The sequence below is a fragment of the Schistocerca piceifrons genome, chromosome 2, assembly GCF_021461385.2.
Source record: "Schistocerca piceifrons isolate TAMUIC-IGC-003096 chromosome 2, iqSchPice1.1, whole genome shotgun sequence".
Lineage (NCBI taxonomy): Eukaryota > Metazoa > Arthropoda > Insecta > Orthoptera > Acrididae > Schistocerca > Schistocerca piceifrons.
The window spans coordinates 179,635,796-179,655,959 of record NC_060139.1 but is presented as its reverse complement, the minus strand read 5'-3'; the positions used below and the strand labels follow the sequence as shown (position 1 = coordinate 179,655,959).

General features: G+C 42.2%; 1 protein-coding gene across 1 annotated transcript in view; it reads right to left on the bottom strand.

Moving 5' to 3' along the window:
- Positions 1-20,164, bottom strand: part of LOC124775227 (voltage-dependent T-type calcium channel subunit alpha-1G-like) — a 790,960-nt gene that overhangs the window by 109,432 nt on the left and 661,364 nt on the right. The window contains exons 24-27 of the mRNA XM_047250065.1: positions 19,119-19,191; positions 17,976-18,000; positions 17,733-17,891; positions 490-682 (exon numbers count right to left, since the gene is read on the bottom strand). Coding sequence (XP_047106021.1) covers positions 490-682; positions 17,733-17,891; positions 17,976-18,000; positions 19,119-19,191 — 450 coding nt within the window. The remainder of the gene's footprint in view (positions 1-489; positions 683-17,732; positions 17,892-17,975; positions 18,001-19,118; positions 19,192-20,164) is intronic.

Genomic DNA, 20,164 nt, shown 5'->3' with positions numbered 1-20,164 from the left:
GAGCAGCATTGTCCACTCAAAAAATGGCAAAAAAATACTGTCGCATAAGATACTGTACATGAGGATCCGGAAGTATGTGAAATACTGTTGTGCCATAAGAGTTCTCTCAATTACTACCAGCCTTTACCTGAAATCATACTCAATGGCTCCTCACATCATGACGCCAAGAGTACACTGCTGTGTTCTCCCAGGTCGCTGCCACACTTGCCAACGGTGGTCGTCCACGGTAATGCAGAACCGTGATGCATAATTGAATGTAATGCAACCCCAGCATCAGCAGTCCATACTTACCAGTCACAGTACCTCTATGAACATAGTCACTTGTGTTGCGGTCGCGCGGTTCCAGACTGTAGTGCCTAGAACCACTCGGCCACCCTACCAGCAGCTAGACTGCCTGATAAATCAAACTGTACACTTTCTGTCTGAGGTAACTTTCTGTCTTCGTTTACAGGGAGACAACAAAAATAGTGAAAGTATTATGTAGCTCACCTTGACAAACATTTCAATAGCAAAGACGGCGGTGAACACATAGTTGGCGGTGGAGAGGAACAAACGCTCTGGACTGTCTGGAGGGATGTTGGGCCGCTCCATGGCCAGCGTGATGCAGTTGAGCCCAATGAAGAGCAACACCACGTTGTCAAACCACTTCTGCTCCACGAACCAGCAACAGAGCAACCGGAATCTGTGGCATCCAGAATAGTTGCATCATAAACCAGAGTCAGGGTAAATGACAGAGTATAACTTTCTACTGGTAAGAGGTGTATTTTAGTATTCATTCATTCTTTCATAAAGTGTACACTCAGCCAGCTTCAAATGCTGGTCTTCAGTAATAACACAGCAAATCATTTTTAAAAAGGAGCACAAAGACAAAAAAAAAATTGAAAAAGTGTCACTCTCACATACTGAACCTAAAGGTCCACTTACAAGGGCATATTCATGGCAATATTATTGCAGTCAACACTGATAAAAAAGGACTGCAATACATCACAGTATTGTGATACGGTCAGGCAGTATTGCTGATGGAGCAGGCTGTTGCAGACTTATAGCTGATGTGTTGCTGGTATTGCCCACCAAGCCCTGGAAATATTCTGTATGGCTGGGCCATATCTATCTCTATCCTTGTCTGTAAATCTTTCCTCTGCATCTTGTCAGCAATGCATCTTCTTTCTCACACCTACAGAGCTACAGTGTCAAGTCATGCAGATAGCCTACAATGAAGTCATATAATCTGAGTGGTGAAACAATATTATTTCGGTTCAACTGCAAGTTGGTTTAACTTAGAGGCATTCGATTTGTTTGTTGTCGACAGGTGGCTGGTTCAAATGGCTCTGAGCACTATGGGACTTAACATCTGTGGTCATCAGTACCCTAGAACTTAGAACTACTTAAACCTAACTAACCTAAGGACATCACACACATCCATGCCCGAGGCAGGATTCGAACCTGCGACCGTAGCAGTCGCGCGGTTCCGGACTGAGCGCCTGAACCGCTAGACCACCGCGGCCGGCCGTCGACAGGTACGCAGAAGTCAGTAAAAGGAAGAATTTCATAGGTGTTACACACACATGTACAGCCAGAGCTATGGAAAATGGAAAATAATCAATACTAACATCGCAATCTGTAAAAATGACTTCTCACTGCTACTATAGCGTTACAAGATGATCTGCAGCCAGGGCCATAATTTATTTTATGCCTCCAATTCCAAAACTTCAGCATTACTGTTCATTTTCAGACTACCAACAATAAATCTGCGTACGGTAATCATTAACTTCACTTCTATACTTTACAGACGTAGCCTATTTAAACAATGTTTAGCACAAAGTGGGTAGGTAGGTAAAACCGGCTATAAAACAGTAGTGCTTATTATTTAACTTGCACATGTACTTTGTGCTATGTTGTTGTTGTTGTGCTGAAGACCACAACAACAACAACATAGCACAAAGTACATGCGCAAGTTAAATAATAAGCACTACTGTTTAATAGCCGGTTTTACCTAAAACTTAATACAGAAGCATCGAATTTGGGCACTATATATGCTAAAAATACAAAGTAAATCATTACAGTTTAGTAACCTACACCAAAATTACTTCTGCAATATCATTTAACTGATCTTTTCCTCTTCACGCTTCTGTTCTTGATTCTCTTTAACAGACATAACCCATTTTTTAAAACCAGCATTCTATAGAGAAATGGGAAAGGGGTCAACTTGTCCCCCATCTTCTTTCTTCATAGATTACAGATGGCTTTTAAGATGTACACATTGTTCACAAAGTTGGTCTACGTCAGAAGTTCCTCTACAACATAATAAATCTGAACAGCTTCCAGTTTGGTGATATTTGAGAGAAATGAAAATTTTATGTTATATTCTCTGTAGGCTTTAACTCTCCTCTGTAACTCAATGATAGCTGCAACAGTCAGAAAACGTGCTTTGTTGGTGCTGCACATTTTAGCGATTTTCATCGAGATAAACTTACTCTGCAGTGTTCTTCTTCGGCGCACCAGTATAGAAGCGTGTACAGAATCAGGCAAGTGAAAAAATCCGCGCAATACGCAAGTTTGTTTATATGTAAAAGCCAACTTAGAAATTTTCCCTTGTGTGAGACCGCTTGTACAAGATCGTGTGCCGCTTTAAAGTTCTAGATTCGCATATTTTACTGTTCGTGTCGTTTCTTGTGCGTAATTTTTCATTGATTTTATCAATACCCGTTTGTATTGTGATATAATGTGAAATTTCGAACATTCGGGAGTGCTGCGATAAACTAGTACTGTTATCGTCAATTGTAATCTTTAGCTAAATTGTTATCTTTTAAAATTTTTTGAGAACATTAGGACTGCCCTCGTTCAAAATAATCTTTCTCTAATTTCATTCTACAATTACGTGAGAAACACGTTAGTTTCAGAATTTGTTGGACGCTTACAAAACTATATTTTGGTACGTTAGCGGCGCGAGTGTTTTGGATAGGTAATTAAATTCGAAGCAAATCAATGTCCGTGTTTCACAGTTCAGCCAAAGTATGCCTCAACCCTGAGTTTCATTGCATATCAACTCAAATAAACGTGCGTTTTTGAGAATTTTCGGAAGTTATCATCGTCCTTTGCATAATTGTAACAAATCGTCGTTTGTGGTCAAGATCAATACTAACATATTGTATTACATCTAGATTTCCGTTAAAGAGGAGTAGCCCTATATATTATCTGCAGTTATGGTAAATTAACTCTGTTTTCGAGTTTCTTACCAACTATAATTAACATCAAAATATTTTAGGAAACTGGTAATTTTACCATAGGTTTTTATGTTACTGTAATAGAAATTTTGTTTTGTGTATTTGCTTCAATTCTGATAGGAAATTAACGTCTTTAAAAGATAATCAGCAGGTTTAATTTAAAGTTATTTGTTCACTGCCTTGTAACGCATTGCACCAGCTAAAATACAGCCCCCCCTGTGAATGGTGTTCTCAAACACGGGATGAGTTGGTTGACGTTCGTAAGCAGCTGGAAATAGCCGTGGTACAGTCAAACGATTGGCAGCTGATGTGAATCGGTGTGTTGGAGGAGCTCCCGAAAGTCGTGTGTCTGTGATACCTGTACCAGAAGTAACTCAAGTACTATCCTCTCCTGTGGATCTCTCCTCTGTAGAAAGTACAGGATCTGTCATTATCCGCCCACTTGACTGCGAGTGACATGTGAATGACGGATCTAGGCGTCCTGTACAGGGTGGACGAGGACCAGGGAGGACTCAGGCTGTTGTACTGATCGTCTTAAACAACAAGTTTGAGATGGTGTCTTTCACTGAAACTGAAGCTGAGCCAGTGGGATTCACTTCACCTGCTTTAGAGAAACCTGTTTTGTCGGGTATCAGGAGGAGGCAAACACAAAAGGGTAGGGGTATAGTAATTGTTGGCAGTTCAAACGTATGGCGAATGGTGGTACGCCTTAGGGAAATGACGGCAACGGTGAGGAAAGGGCACCAGGTGCTCTCAGTGTGTATGTCTGGGGGCCTCATTCAACATGTTGAAAAGGCTATCCCGGCAGCAGTTGAGGGAACAGAGAGCAACCAACTGCAGATTGTGGCGCACGTTTGAACAAATGATATCTGTCGTCTGAGCTCCGAGGTCGTTCTTGAGTCGTTCCAGCGACTGGCAGAGAACGCTGAGAAGACCAGCCTTGTGTGTGGAATTTCAGCAAAGCTCACAATTTGCATCATTGTCCCCAGAACTGATCGTAGCCCTTTGGTTCTGAGTCGACAGGAAGGAGTGAACCAGAGACTTTGAAAGTTCTGTGACAAGCTACGCTGCGACTTCCTGGACTTGCGCTATAGGATTGAGAACTGTAGATTCCCTCTAAATAGGTCAGTTGTGCACTACACATCAGAGGCTGCTACTCAGGTAACTAAATGTGTGTGGGATGCAGAGCCTTTTTTTTAGATTAGGCGACACTCTATCCAATACAGATAACGAGCGCTGTAGAAAACGCAGAAGTACCAGTGTAAGATCGAAAGAAATACTTCCAACAGGTGAGAGTATTAAAATCCTAATGGTAAACTGCCGAAGCACTCACAACAAAGTGAGCTCATGAAAAGCAACGAAGCTCACATAATACAAATGCAGACGATAAACGGGTATTCATTGGGCAAATATATTATACTGGAACTGACATGTGATTACATTTTCACGCAATTTGGGTGCATAGATCCTGAGAAACCAGTACCCAGAACAACCACCTCTGGCCGTAATAACGGCCTTGATACGCCTGGTCATTGAGTCAAACAGAGCTTGGATGGCGTGTACAGGTACAGCTGCCCATGCAGCTTCAACACGATAACACAGTTCATCAAGAGTAGTGACTGGCGTATTGTGACGAGCCAGTTGCTCGGCCACTACTGACCAGACGTTTTCAATTGGTGAGAGATCTGGAGAATGTGCTGGCCAGGGTAGCAGTCGAACGTTCTCTCTATCCAGAAAGGCCCGTACAGGACGTGCAACATGCGGTCGTGCATTATCCTGCTGAAATGTAGGGTTTCGCAGGGATCGAATGAAGGGCAGAGCCACGGGTCGTAACACATCTGAAATGTAACGTCCACTGTTCAAAGTGCCGTCAGTGCGAACAAGAGATGCCCGGGGCGTGTAACCAATGGCACCTCATACCATGACGCCGGGTGATGACGAATACACGCTTCCAATGTGCGTTCACCGCGGTGTCGCCAAACACGTATGCGACCATCATAACGCTGTAAACAGCACCTGGATTCATCTGAAAAAATGACGTTTTGCCATTCGTACACCCAGGTTCGTCGTTGAGTACACCATCGCAGGTACTCCTATCTGTGATGCAGCGTCAAGGGTAACCGGAGCCACGGCCTGCGAGCTGATAGTCCACGCTGCTGCAAACGTCTTCGAACTGTGCGTGCAGATGGTTGTTGTCTTGCAAACGTCCCCATCTGTTGACTCAGGGATCGAGACGTGGCTGCACGATCCGTTACAGTCATGCGGATAAGATGCCTGTCATCTTTACTGCTAGTGATACGAGGCCGTTGGGATCCAGCACGGCGTTCCGTATTACCCTCCTGAACCCACCGTTTCCATATTCTGCTAACAGTCATTGGATCTCGACCAACGCGAGCAGCAATGTCGCGATACGATAAACCGCAATCGCGATAGGCGACAATCCGACCTTTATCAAAGTCGGAAACGTGATGTTACGCATTTCGCCTCCTTACACGAGGCACCACAAAAACGTTTCACCAGGCAACGCCGGTCAACTGTTGTTTGTTTATGAGAAATCGGTTGGAAACGTTCCTCATGTCAGCGCGTTGTAGGTGTCGCCACCGGCGCCAACCTTGTGTGAATGCTCTGAAAAGCTAATCATTTGCGTATCACAGCATCTTCTTCCTGTCGGTTAAATTTCGCGTCTGTAGCACGTCATCTTCGTGGTGTAGCAGTTTTAATGGCCAGTAGTGTACTAGGTACAGGAAGCTGGTTGAAGCCTAAAATTGATAGCAGTGAGATTTTTTGGGAAATTTAAGTGGATACCGAAAGGACATGCAAATGGGAAATGAAGGTGGTGTATTTGTCGTAGTAGACAAGAAACTCAAATCCACCAAGATAGAAATTGGAGTCCACCAAGATAGAAATTGAAGCTGCATGCGAGATTGTTTGGGCAAGACTCACTATCAGAGGTGGGCATAAAATGATAATTGGATCCTTCTGTCACCCACGAGACTCATCTCCTGATGTAACTCAAAACGTAAGAGAAAACCTCAGTTAACTTGTACTTAACTTCCCCTTACCTACTGTAATCATTGGTGGAGACTTTAATCATCTAACTGTTATTAGGAAAATTACAATTTTGTTAGTGGTGGGCATGTTAAGGCATCCTGTGACACTTTGCTAAATGCCTTTTCTGCAAACTACCTAGAACAAATAGTTAGGGATTCCACTTGTTCCGGCATAAACACATGTGCCGGCACGAAGACGAAGAAAGCAGGAGCAAAGAAGGTTGTGAGACGACGTCAGCCAATAGCCCACTGACAAGGACCGCATCAAGACAGGAGTGCCCTCTAGCGGAAGAGAATATAAGCGCCGCTCCTGCCAGCCTCGCTACCACACAGTATTCGCACAATATTGGACAGTACCAGACCAGCACTACGATAGCATATCAATTGCTTACATGGACCTTGTATACAGCAAAAAACTCTATTTGCATGTCGCCCATCGCTTGCGACACCATTGTAAATTAAAAGTTAAGTATTGTCAGTCTGCTTTATTGAAATAAGAACTATTAATGTGATTTGTTTGAATTGTTCTATAGCTATCCGAGAACGCAGTAACCTTTGGGCATCCTATAAGCGAAGAGTGGGCAGGGCCCCACACCACTCATGATGGAAATATATTGGATCTAATGGCAACAAACAGACCTGACATCTTTGAGAATGACCACATCGAAACTGGTATCAGTGACGATCAGTAAACTACTGTAGATCAAAAATCGGTAGTGGCATATCTCAGTGAGGGAATAGAAACTTACAGCACAGGTCAGGAGCATGTAGAGGTACTCTGGCTCAAGATTAAGAGAATAGTTGACCACACACTGGACAGATATGCTCCCAGTAGAACAGTTTTTAATTGGAGGGAACCTCTATGGTATACAGACACTGTACAAGACTGCATTAAAGGTGTAAAACAAAGCTTAGGGCTATAGGTAGAGAGAAAATTGTTCCAATGTGTGTGAAATCTTATGGGATTTAACTGCTAAGGTCATCAGTCCCTAAGCTTACACACTACTTAACCTAAATTATCATAAGGACAAACACACACACCAATGCCCGTGGGAGGACTCGAACCTCCGCCGGGACCAGCCGCACAATCCATGACTGCAGCACCTTAGACCACTCGGCTAATCCCGCGCGGCGTAGAGAGAAAACTGAAACTTTTAACTCTATTTTTAAATGTTCCTTTACAAAGGAAAAACCAGGCGAATTGCCCCAATTTAATGCTCATACCACTGAAAAGGTATGAAACAAGTATTAGTGTCAGTTATTCTGAGAAACCCCTGAAATCGTTAAAACTGAACAAAGCTCCAGGCCCTAATAAAATCCCTGTGAGTTTCTGGAATGAATTTGTGACTGAGTTAGCCCCATTTCAAACTATAATCTATTGTAGATCCCTCATATAAAAAACCGTACCCAATTCTTGGGAAAAGGCACAGGTCACACCCATCTACAAGAAGGGTAGTGGAAGTGATCCACAAAACTACCATTCAATGGCCTTGACATCGATTTGTTGTAGAATCTTAGAACACATTATGAGCGAAAAAACACAATGTGGTATCTTGAATAGAATGACGTCCTCATTGCCAACCTGCATGGATTTCTAAAACGTCGATCATGTGAATCACAATTCGCACTTTTTTCACGACATACTGAAGCTGTGGATCAAGATAACCATGTAGATGCAGTGTTTCTTGATTTCCGTAACGCATTTGACTCAGTACTGCACCTAAGCTTATTGTGAAAAGTAAGATCGTATGGGGTATCAAGTGAAATATGTGACTGGGTTGAGGAGTTTTTGCTAGGAAGACCAGCATGTTATCTTGAATGGAAGTCATCGTCAGATGTAAAAGTAACTTTGGGTGCTCCCCAGGGAAGTGTGTTGGGACCCTTGCTGTTCATCTTGTATGTTAATAACCTTGCAGACCATTAATAGAATGAATAGTAAAATCAGGCTGTTTGCTGATGAGGCAGTCATCTACAATGAAGTGCTATCTGAAAAAAGCTGCATAAATATTCAGTCAGATCTTCATGAGACTTCAATGTGGTGCAGAGATTGATAACTTTTTTTGCTCTAAAAGTTCAGAAATGTAAAATTGTACACTTCACAAAACGAAAAAATGTATTAATCTATAACTATGACGTCAATGAGTCACTGTAGGAATAAGCCAACTTATACAAAGATCTGGGTGTAATACTTTGTAGGGAAATGAAAGGGAATGATCACATAGGTTCAGTCATAGGTAAAGCAGATGGTAGACTTCGGTTTATTGGTAGAATACTGGGGAAGTGCAATCAGTCTACAAAAGAGATTGCTTACAAATCACTCGTGCAACCAGTTCTAGAATATTATTCAAGTGTGTGGGACCTGTATCAGATAGGACTAATAGGGGATATTGAACATAGATAGAGAAGGGCAACACAAATGGTCACAGGTTTATTTAATATGTGGGAGAGTGTCACAGAGATACTGAAGGAACTGAACTGGCAGACTCTTGAAGACAGACGTAAACTATTCCGAGAAAGTCTGTTAACTAAGTTTCAAGAACTGGCTTTAAGTGATTACTCTAGGGGTATACTACAAGGGTAAGTCAATTATTATCCGCAAAGTAGTTATAAAATTTTATTGTAATCAAGTAGGAAACTTACAAGAACATCATTTTTCGACATAGTATCCTTGCATTTCAACGCACTTGGTCCATCGTTGTACAAGCTTCCTGATGCCCTCATAAAAAAAGGTTCTCGGTTGAGCTGCGAACCAGGAATGCACCGCTTCTGTCACTGCTTCGTCCGAGGCCAATCGACGGCCCGTTAATGCCTGTTTGAGTGGACCAAACAAGTGATAGTGAAAAGGGGAAAGATCAAAACTATATGGAGGATGATCCAGTAGTTCAAATTTGAGTTTCTGGAGCGTTTCAGCAGTGTGGGCAGCAGTATGCCGACGGGCATTGTCGTGCAACAACACAACAGGCTTTGACAGCAATCCTCAGCGTTTGCTTCTAATTGCAGGCTTTAGCCTGGCAGTAAGCATCTCACTGTAACGGACACTGTTTATTGTTGTGCCCCTTTCCCCATAATGTTCCAGTACTGGATCATGTGCGTCCCAAAAAACCAGAAGCATCAGTTGTCCTGCGGGCGGTTGGGTCTTGAACTTTTTCTTGCACGGTGAATTTGGATGTTTCCATTCCATACTCTGCCGTTTACTCTCCGGCTCGTAATGATGGATCCATTATCGTCATCAGTAATGATCCTGTCTAAGAAGTTGTCCCCTCCGTTACCATAGCGATCCAAATGTTTTTGCAGATGTCCAAGCTTGTTTATTTATGCAACTGTGAGCCGTTTTGGGACCCATCTTGCACAAACTTTATGAAACCCAAGTCTGTTGTGGAAGATGTCATAGGCAGAACTGTGACTTATTTGTAGACGATGTGCCACTTCGTCAATAGTTAATCGTCTGTCTAAGAGAATCATTTCACGTGAACGCTCCTCAATGGTTTATTCATTTGTGGCGGTAAACGGTCGTCCAGCTCCTTCATCGTGCGTAACACTTGTGCAACCATTTCGGAATTTTTCAATCCTTTTGTAGACACTCCGTTGTGGCAGAACACTATTCCCGCACCTGTCGAAAGTCATCGATTAATTTCGGCCCCTGATACACCTTCCGAAAAAAAAAAAGAATCACTGAACGTTGCTCTTCTTTCGTGCAAATAGACAGCGGAGCAGCCATGAAGCCATGATTAACAGCACGGCAGCGATAACGAAACTAACCTAGCAGCTAGAAAATTGCAAAGATATAACAACAAAGCCGGCCGGTGGTGGCCGAGCGGTTCTAGGCGTTTCAGTCTGGAACCGCGCGACCGCTACGGTCGCAGGTTCGAATCCTGCCTCGGGTATGGATGTGTGTGCTGTCCTTAGGTTAGTTAGGTTTAAGTAGTTCTAAGTTCTAGGGGACTGATGACCTCAGATGTTAAGTCCCATAGTGCTCAGAGCCATTTGAACCATATAACAAAAAATAAACAAAGCATGCATCATCAACATACAACGACAGTCCTACCAAAATAAAAAAAATATAACTAAACTGCGGATAATAATTGACTTATCCTCGTACAATCCCCTACGTAGCGCTCACATAGGTATCGTGAGTATAAGACTGGAATAATTAATGCACGCACAGAGGCTTTCAGACAATCATTCTTCCCGCGCTCCATTCGTAAATGGAACAGGAAGAAACCCTAATAATTGGTACAATGAGACCTATCCTCTGCCATGCACCTCACGGTGGTTTTCAGAGTATAGATGTAGATTCTGAAGAATTTGTATAATCTTAGATTAAGACATTTTCATTCTTCTCCAGATCTCACAATCTGATCCTGTTTCTTATTCAGGGCGTTTGTGTTCGTCTTCTGAGTCAGATGACTCATCAAAGAATCTCTTGTGTTTAATTTTACGTTTCCTTTTTTGATTCTTAGCAGCTGAAGGAGGTGAAACTGATTCCAAATTCCTGATTTCCATAAGTTTCTTTTCAGCTGAGTCCTTGTGAAATGAAACAGATGTCTGAAGCACAGCTAAAAACACTGCAAGTCACACATTTCAACAGAAGTACAAATGTTTACATCCTCAGCTTGCAGTTTTTCCATTGCTTTTCCAAACTGTTGCAGTATACAACATCACACTGATCTCAAGAAACCCTACTTAACTTTCTAAGAAGGCCTTCAGCTTCACATCTAACACTATCACAATCATTTTCTGAAATTGTTTTTAATGAAAAAATACAGCTTTCCAATCTGAATTCAAACTCTTACTAGTAGCCTCACATGCACACCACCATGTTGTAGTCAGTGACTTCACTGTCATACAGAATCAAAAAATGTTTCCAGGATATTCCATCTACTTGTAGAATCTGCAAAGAAGTTGTATAAACCTTGAATTAACACAAAAAATCATATTGCAGCTGTGCAGTTCGTGAGCCAACTACATTAAGCGAGTGAGCTGAACATGGAATGAAGAAAACCTGAGAGTTTCAGTCCCTGAGTCTTGCAAGCCTGATTGTGTACAAGACATTTTGGCTGCGTTATCGCGTGACTAACCTCTGCAGTTGTCGAATTTCAGTAAAGGATTCTAAAGAACTCAAAATTTCTTCAGAAATCTTCTCTCCAGTGTGACCTGCATTTTTGGTTCAAATGGTTCAAATGGCTCTGAGCACTATGGGACTTAACATCTGAGGTCATCAGTCCCCTAGACTTAGAACTACTGAAACCTAACTAACCTAAGGACAGAACACACATCCTTGCCCGAGGCAGGATTCTAAACTGCGACCGTAGCAGCAGCGTGGTTCCGGACTGAAGCCTTTAGAACCGCTCGGTCACAAAGGTCGGCTGCATTTTTGGTAAAACATACGAATCTTTCAACTTTAGAGCCCATCTTCATTTACATATGGTATCTAATTATTATACTTAGCCAGTTATGGGATACATCTGGAGTAGAATCTACTATGACTGATAAATATTTAGAAGCAATAACCTCATTACATATTTTTTGGGTCACTGATCTCTCCATGTTGTTGTAGTCTTCAGTCCAGAGACTGGTGTGATGCAGCTCTCCATGCTACTCTATCCTGTGCAAGCTTCTCCATCTCCGAGTAACTACTGCAACCTACATCCTTCTGAATCTGCTTAGTGTATTCATCTCTTGGTCTCCCTATACGACTTTTACTCTTCACGCTTCCCTCAAGTCTAAATTGGTGATCCCTTGATGCCTCAGAACGTGTCCTATAAATCGCTCCCTTCTTGTAGTCAGGTTGTGCCAAATTACTCTTCTCCTCAATTCTGTGCAGTACCTCCTCATCAGTTACATGATCTACCCATCTAATCTGAAGCTTTCTTCTGTAGCACCACATTTCGAAAACTTCTACTCTCTTGTTGCCTAAAACATTTATCATCCATGTTTTGCTTCCATACATGGCTACACTCCATACAAATACTTTCAGAAAAGATTTCCTGATACTTAAATCTGTGCTTCTTCAGAAACACTTTCCTTGCCATTTCCAATCTACATTTTATATCCTGTTTACTTCGATCATCATTAGTTTTTTTTCTCCCCAGATAGCAAAACTCATCTACTACTTTAAGTGTCTCACTTCCTAATCTAATTCCCTCAGCATCATCTGACTTAATACGACTACATTCCATTATCCTCGTTTTGCTGTTGTTGATGATCGCCTTACATCCTCCTTTCAAGACACTGTCCATTCCGTTCAACTGCTCTTCCAGGTCCTTTGCTGTCTCTGACAATGTCATCGGCAAACCTCAAAGTTTTTATTTATTCCCCTTGCATTTTAATTCCTACTCCAAATTGTTCTTTTGTTTCCTTTACTGCTAGCGCAATATACGGATTGAATAATATTGGGGATAGGCTACAACCCTGTTTCACTCCCTTTGTAATTACTGCTTCCCTTTCGCATCCGTCGACTCTTATAATTGCCATATGGTTTCTGTACACATTGCGAATAGCCTTTCGCTCCCAATATTTTACCCCTGTCACCTTCATAATTTGAAAGAGAGTATTCCAGACAACATTGTCAGAAGGTGTAAGACGTATTAAATCTTCATAAGTTGCTGGTGACAAGTATGAAGTAAATCCGATTCCATGGTTACCAAACCTTACTATTTGGTCACCCATAAAAGACTCACACTCCGCAATTAATTCGAGACGCATGAGGAAATTATCATTTTTCACAGAGCCAAAGACCTCTTCGTCTCCACGAAGTGCAAGACTTCTGGAGACTAGCTTCTTAACTATAGAAACAACTCTTTTTCAGTACATTTCTCCAGTGTGCAACTTCGTATTCATGCTGGGTGAGCAACCGTTTGTCTACTCTATTCATCTTGTTTCCTCTGTTTTTCAATTTTAATAAGCACCCCCCCCCCCCCCCCTATATGGACCTTGCCGTTGGTGGGGAGGCTTGTGTGCCTCAGCGATACAGATGGCCGTACCGTAGGTGCAACCACAGCGGAGGGGTATCTGTTGAGAGGCCAGACAAACGTTTGGTTCCTGAAGAGAGGCAGCAGCCTTTTCAGTAGTTGCAGGGGCAACAGTCAGGATGATTGACTGATCTGTCCTTGAAACACTAACTAAAACGGCCTAGCTGTGCTGATACTGCGAACGGCTGAAAGCAAGGGGAAACTACAGCCGTAATGTTTCCCGAGGGCATGCAGCTTTACTGTATGGTTAAATGATGATGGCGTCCTCTTGGGTAAAATATTCCGGAGGTAAAAAAGTCCCCCATTCGGATCTCTGGGCGGGGACTACTCAGGCGGACGTTGTTATCAGGAGAAAGAAAACTTGCATTCTACGGGTCAGATCCCTTAATTGGGCAGGTAGGTTCGAACCTTTAAAAAGGGAAATGGATAGGTTAAAGTTAGATATAGTGGGAATTAGTGAAGTTCGGTGTCAGGAGGAACAAGACTTCTGGTCAGGTGAATACAGGGTTATAAATACAAAATCAAATAGGGGTAATGCTGGATTAGGTTTAATAATGAATAAAAAGTAGGAATGCGGGTAAGCTACTACAAACAGCATAGTGAATGCATTCTTGTGGCCAAGATAGATACGAAGCCCACGCCTACTACAGTAGTACAAGTTTATGTGCCAACTAGCTCCGCACATGACGAAGAGATTAATGAAATGTATGATGAGATAAAAGAAATTATTCAGATAGTGAAGGGAGACAAAAATTTAGTAGTCATGGGTGACTGGAATTCCATAGTAGGAAAAGGGAGAGAAGGAAACATAGTAGGTGAATTTGGAATGGGGGTAAGGAATGAAAGAGGAAGCTGTTTGGTAGAATTTTGCACAGAGCATAACTTAATCATAGCTAACACTTGGTTGAAGAATCATGAAAGAAGGTTGTATACATGGAAGAAGCCTGGAGATACTGGAAGGTTTCAGATAGATTATATAATGATAATACAGAGATTTAGGAACCAGATTTGAAATTTTAAGACATTTCCAGGGGCAGATGTGGACTTTGACCACAATCTCTTGGTTATGAACTGTAGACTAAAACTGAAGAAACTGCAAAAAGGTGGGTGCAACCATTGGATAAGTCCTTCATGTCCACTCTCAAGTTTCACTATAGTGAGAATGTTAGGCAATCAATACTCCATAATGATAAACCACTTGGTCCTTATGAGGTAGGTGAACTGTTTGGAAAAGCATACCTAAGGTGCGAGAGTGGTCAAATAGCTGTGAATGGGTTTGAAGTTTGTGGGACTTTTCCGTGAAATCGTAGTGTTTTGACAGATGTCGACTTTGGGCCCTCAAACATGGAAGAGTTGGATGTTAACACCTTCCAGACACATAAAGGAAGGAAGCGTTCTAAAACAAAACCAAGTTTACTGCCTAAAGAAAACCAGCCTGATAACACAGAAGGCTCGCCCAGAATACATGCCAGGCCCCTAATGGTCCACACAAGGCTCATACCAGCGACCAGAGCCACCACATACCATGTGCCAAAGACCTACCAGAAGCTGGCCCTAGCAGTGCGTCCCACTTTTCAATAGGAAACATTAAGATATCACCCAAGGACATTTTGCCAGTTCCAAAAAATAAGAAAAAAAACAAAGAAAGTATCTAAGCCAGGAAAGGCAGCTGTAATTACAGCATTACCTTACAAAATAGGCTATATTTGGAAGAAGCTCAAAAAAGCATGAAGAAAAGGAAGCTGATAAAAAAAGGAAAATAAAGGAGGAAAAAGAAGTGGACAAAAAAAGGAAGATCGAAAGTGATGCTATAAAAGAGAATACGAAGAACGTGAAATGTGGGAAAGGTGTTGAGAAAAGAAAGAAAGAAGGAATAAAAAGCAAAACGCCATCAGTGAAGCGAAAATTGATCATCAATCTCCAATCATCATCCTAGAGCTCAGAGGAGGGATCGATAGACTCTGAGAAGTCAGTTCTAGAGCCGCGTATTGGTGCTGAAAGGCCTTGAGATGAAGATGCTACCTGCCTTTTATATGAGGGGTTATATTCCAAAGACACTAAAGGAGAGCTATGGATTCAGTGCCTAATGTGCGAGACGTGGGCGCACAACGAGTGTGCTGACTGCAAAACAGAACATTATATTTGTGATTTCTGCCGACCCTTAATGAACAGCTTGTGATAAACATGTCTTAGTATAAAGGGTTTGCTATTTTCTAATTACTCCATAAAAATTTACGGGAAATAATATTGACTTTTTTGTTTTTATAGGGTAGCCAATATTACTACCACATTTTCATTTTTTCACAATATGTCATTTTGATTTAAACTAAAAAATATGTGATTGGCTTTTTAATAATATAATAAAGATTATAACACAGTAAAGATTATTTTTTGAGGTTTTCATCAAATTTCAGTAACAATTTTGGAATTTATGGTTTAAAAATAAAGTGGTAGCCCATAATACTACCTTCGCCTTTGCATAGTAAGCTGGCAGTGCGTTAATCAGCGTTGTTACGGATTTCACACATTATAAAAACAGTATTTTTTGGTGTGTCTTTCATTATATTTTTGTCTGTAATTGAAGGTTTCTAATTGTAAGTGAACGAATTGATGATGCATAGCAATAGATGGATATAATATTGACGAGTACTTTAACATGATGTTATTGAAAATTGTACTTCAGTGTTCAAAAGGTGAAATTACTACATAGAGCCTACCTAATGATATAACAATTAAGCAACCTGAATCAGCTTTAGTGTCGTGTGAAAGATAAACTACATTAGTTCTCGGAAACATCTGAATAATGAGCTGTTACGTTTTATAGTCTACCATCCCCTGTCACATCTCTGACAGACTGCCTGTCGCTGATCCGTTCGTAGGTCAAGAGTCTGTATCCGCATAACCAGAGTTGGTTATGCGGGAAGCAGTTATAAACCAGTAAACCGCCGATTCTTTAAAGAATCGAAATCGCATGTATAAAACAGATTCAAACGTTTGATTACTTTACAAATGAGTTGATGTGTTAAATACTTGACTTTAAGCATGTAAGCGATGAAGAAGTGTAAGAAAGGTTTCAATTATGTTTAAAGTTTGTTGGAAGTCGACAAAGTGCTCACATTATGAAACACTGGGTAAATGCAGCCTGAGTAATTTACTCTTCATTTTGAGCAAAGGCTAGTTTTTCACGTATCTCAAAGTTTATGATGTTATATCTCCTGAAGTGCACGTTGTGAATGATATAATTTTTCACGTACATACAGTGAAATAAGTAGATACTGACTGCAAAGTGTGTTGCGAATAGAGTTACCATAAAAAATAGTAAAGAAGTAATAAATCGAAAACGTCATGCCTCATGCGGCAGTTTTACTGCATAAACAGTTGCGGGCTTTCCAATAACTGCGCACCCTCCGACTCAGAGTTGAAATATTAAAAGTTTTGGCTGGTTTCGTTGTCTAGGGGCTGGGATACGTAGTTGCCGCATTACAGGCCAAATACTACTGAGTCTACAGTATACGATAAGAATATACACATGAATCGAATGGTCGAAGGTTTCTATCACTCGGCAATTGCGGATTACGAATGTAACATATAAATTTATAAATGAAAGATTGCAATTAAATAAAATTTGCAGGTACTATCTTAACGACTTTAAATGATGATTGTGATAGAAGTACTTTTGAGAATGCGGTATATTTCTGCAAAACACTTATTGGTGTCGATGGTCCAGCAATTAAATAAAATATAAGTTGAATAACAGGGAAACAATAGATTCCTACTGCACATAATTAGTTATGAACAACAACGTAGCTCGCGAGATATTCACTCCTGAACGCGTACTGCGACTTCACTGCAGAAGCCACGGAAATCACACAAGAGCACAGGTCGGCACTTCGAAATATTTCTATCCTCCGCGATCACGCGCAAAATGCTCCACTGTCCAAGTCTTTCTTTCTACCTCTCCCGGCGTACAGTGTCACCAAGGAATTCCCAGCCACGTACTCGATTGACCACATGCTCTGGCCGTTGTGAGGCACCACGCGCTTGCTAACTAGCTGCGCCTTGCCAAACGGCCCGAGCGGTGGCCGCCAACTCTGAACTTAAGAATATTTTCAGGGCGCCGCAACTCGCCCGTTACCTCACACAGTGAACATGTTATAAGCGTAAGCTTTTTTCGTTTCATAGTTTCGTAGGAGGTGCTTGAGAAAAATAATTTGGGAAAGTATTGGAACCGTGTGTGAAGTGCTTTTATTCTCAAACAGTTGACGAAAATAATGTGGGTAATTTGAGCGCCGTGGGCTTCGCTGCCTCGAGTCACAGTGATGGCTGTATCGAAGAATGTCTGAAGGGACTTTGTGACAAAGAGAAGCGCAATATCCTTCTGAGGGAAGGCTAGAAATTACGCAAGTAGTTTTATTTATTCGAAGGAAGGATTCACTCAGTCGGAACGTGTTACGGGTGGGCTAGCAGCGCCTGCGCATTCACGTTACCTGTTGCGCGGAGGGAACATGTAGAGCGAATAGTCGTCGCGCTCTTTCAGGCAGCCACGGGGCTCGAAGAACATGAAGATTTTCTTGATGGCCTCTGGCGGTGTGGGCGTCGCGCCTTCGGCGGAGCCCGAGCTGAGCGAGCCGTGGGGCGACGTCCGACTGCCGCCCCCGCCGCCGTTTCCGCTCCCGCTTCCGGCCCCGGCTCCGCCGCTGTCGTCCGGCACGGCCGCAGCTCCAACGCGCGGCAGTGGCGAGCCCTCAGCCATCCCTGCAACACGAATGGTGATCGTATCTGTGTACACTGTTGAGTACGCAGGTGGTCAAGCAGTATTGGCTGAATGGGAGGGAAAACAACAATGTAGGATGGACAGTGTCGCAAAAGTGGCAGGGCCACCCTCTTCTTCTTCCTGCCTTCATTACTTCGTAAAATCAAGATCTAAATATGTTTTACCAAACCAATTCACCAAGCCACAGATTGTTTCGTTTTGATTGTTTGCACCTTTAACACAACAGGATTAAACCGCGTTTGCACGTTGCACTTCATAGTGATAGAGCAATGGCTGGCTTTAAGAACCTATTGGTCAGTCTGCCTTTTATTTCATTCAGTCGGCGTTTTCACTCGAATGAGACAGTCGAATGAAACAACCGACAATGTCAGCTATATGAATTTCACTCAGTCTCCGGGTTTGAGTGACTAGAGTTGCATACTTTTCAGCCTTTTCGGTTGTGTATGAACCATGACTAGGGTTCTCAACTTTTTTTGGAGACAAATGATGTATCTTATTTCAAGTGGAGGCGAATAAAAAGTATATTTTTAAAAATGAATTATTTCCAAAATTTGTGTGCTTATTTATTTAAATGCGAATTTTTCATACTTCTGGCATTAAATATGGATTTTTAGTTGGTTTTAAAACATTAATTATAGAGATAAATTAAAGAACTTTTTATAAATAGGTTATCAATTACTTGTAATTTAAAGTTGTTGAAGCTTTGTATCCCTCTTCCCGCTGGTTTGTACTCTCTGCCGATAATTCTGTTTTGGTAAATGCTGAAATGGCGTGAAAAGAAAACATAATTTTTTAAAAATTGTTTGTTGACTTAATCACTTGCTTTTCGAGCATGTACTGTAGCTTATCAGAAGAAATTTATTTTTTATTTTTGAGGGGAATATTTATCATCAATCGTTAATTTTGTTTGAATTTCTTTAATTAATACTATCTCACAGTATTCTGGGTGCTTCACTATTCTTTTTTTAGGTTTCCGTGTACTTTACGATCTACGTGTGCCCTATTAAACAAGTAATAGGTTTCTGGAACCTATTTCCAGGGTGGGACTGGAACTGGAACGAAATTCCGCTGATTTGTATAATGTCGGATGGTGACGTACCCCTGGCGACGAGGGCGTTGACGCACTTGGGCTGCGGCAGCTCGTCGTCGGCCCTGCAGGAGACGAGCGACGCCTGCGGGGACAGTGGCTTGTGGCACGACGCCGCACCAGCTGCCGACGCCACCGCCGCAGCCGCCGCCGCCGACGACGTCACCGACCCAGGCGACGACACCAGCGAGCCGTGCCTCGACACTCCAGCCGGCGTCGACACCTGCGGTGCGGTACGAGCACACGATTTTCATTATGTCCTGACATGGTCAGGGTGCAGACAAGCGATCTTTAAAAGAATCCTTACACATTAGAAAAATGGATGTACGTACACTACTGGTCATTAAAATTGCTACACTAAGAAGAAAGGCAGATGATAAACGGGTATTCATTGGACAAATATATTATAGTAGAACTGACATGTGATTACATTTTCACGCAATTTGGGTCCATAGATCCTGAGAAATCAGTACCCAGAACAACCACCACTAGCCTTAATAACGACCTTGATACGCCTGGGCATTGAGTCAAACAGAGCTTGGATGGCGTGTACAGGTGCAGCTGCCCATGCAGCTTCAACACGATACCACAGCTCATCAAGAGTAGTGACTGGAATATTGTGACGAGTCAGTTACTCGGCCAACATTGACCAGACATTTTCAATTGGTGAGAGATCTGGCGAATGTGCTGGCCAGGGCAGCAGTGGAACATTTTCTGTATGCACAAAGGCCCGTACAGGACCTGTAACATGCGGTCGTGCATTATCCTGCTGAAATGTAGGGTTTCGCAGGGATCGAATGAAGGGTAGACCCACGGGTCGTAACACATCTGAAATTTAACGTCCACTGTTCAAAGTGCCGTCAATGCGAACAAGAGGTGACCGAGGCGTGTAACCACTGGCACCCCATACCATCACCCCGGGTGATACGCCAGTATGGCGATGACGAATACACGCTTCCAATGTACGTTCACCGCCATGTCCCCAAACACAGATACGACCATCATGATGCTGTAAACAGAACCTGGATTCATCCGAAAAAATGACATTTTGCCATTCG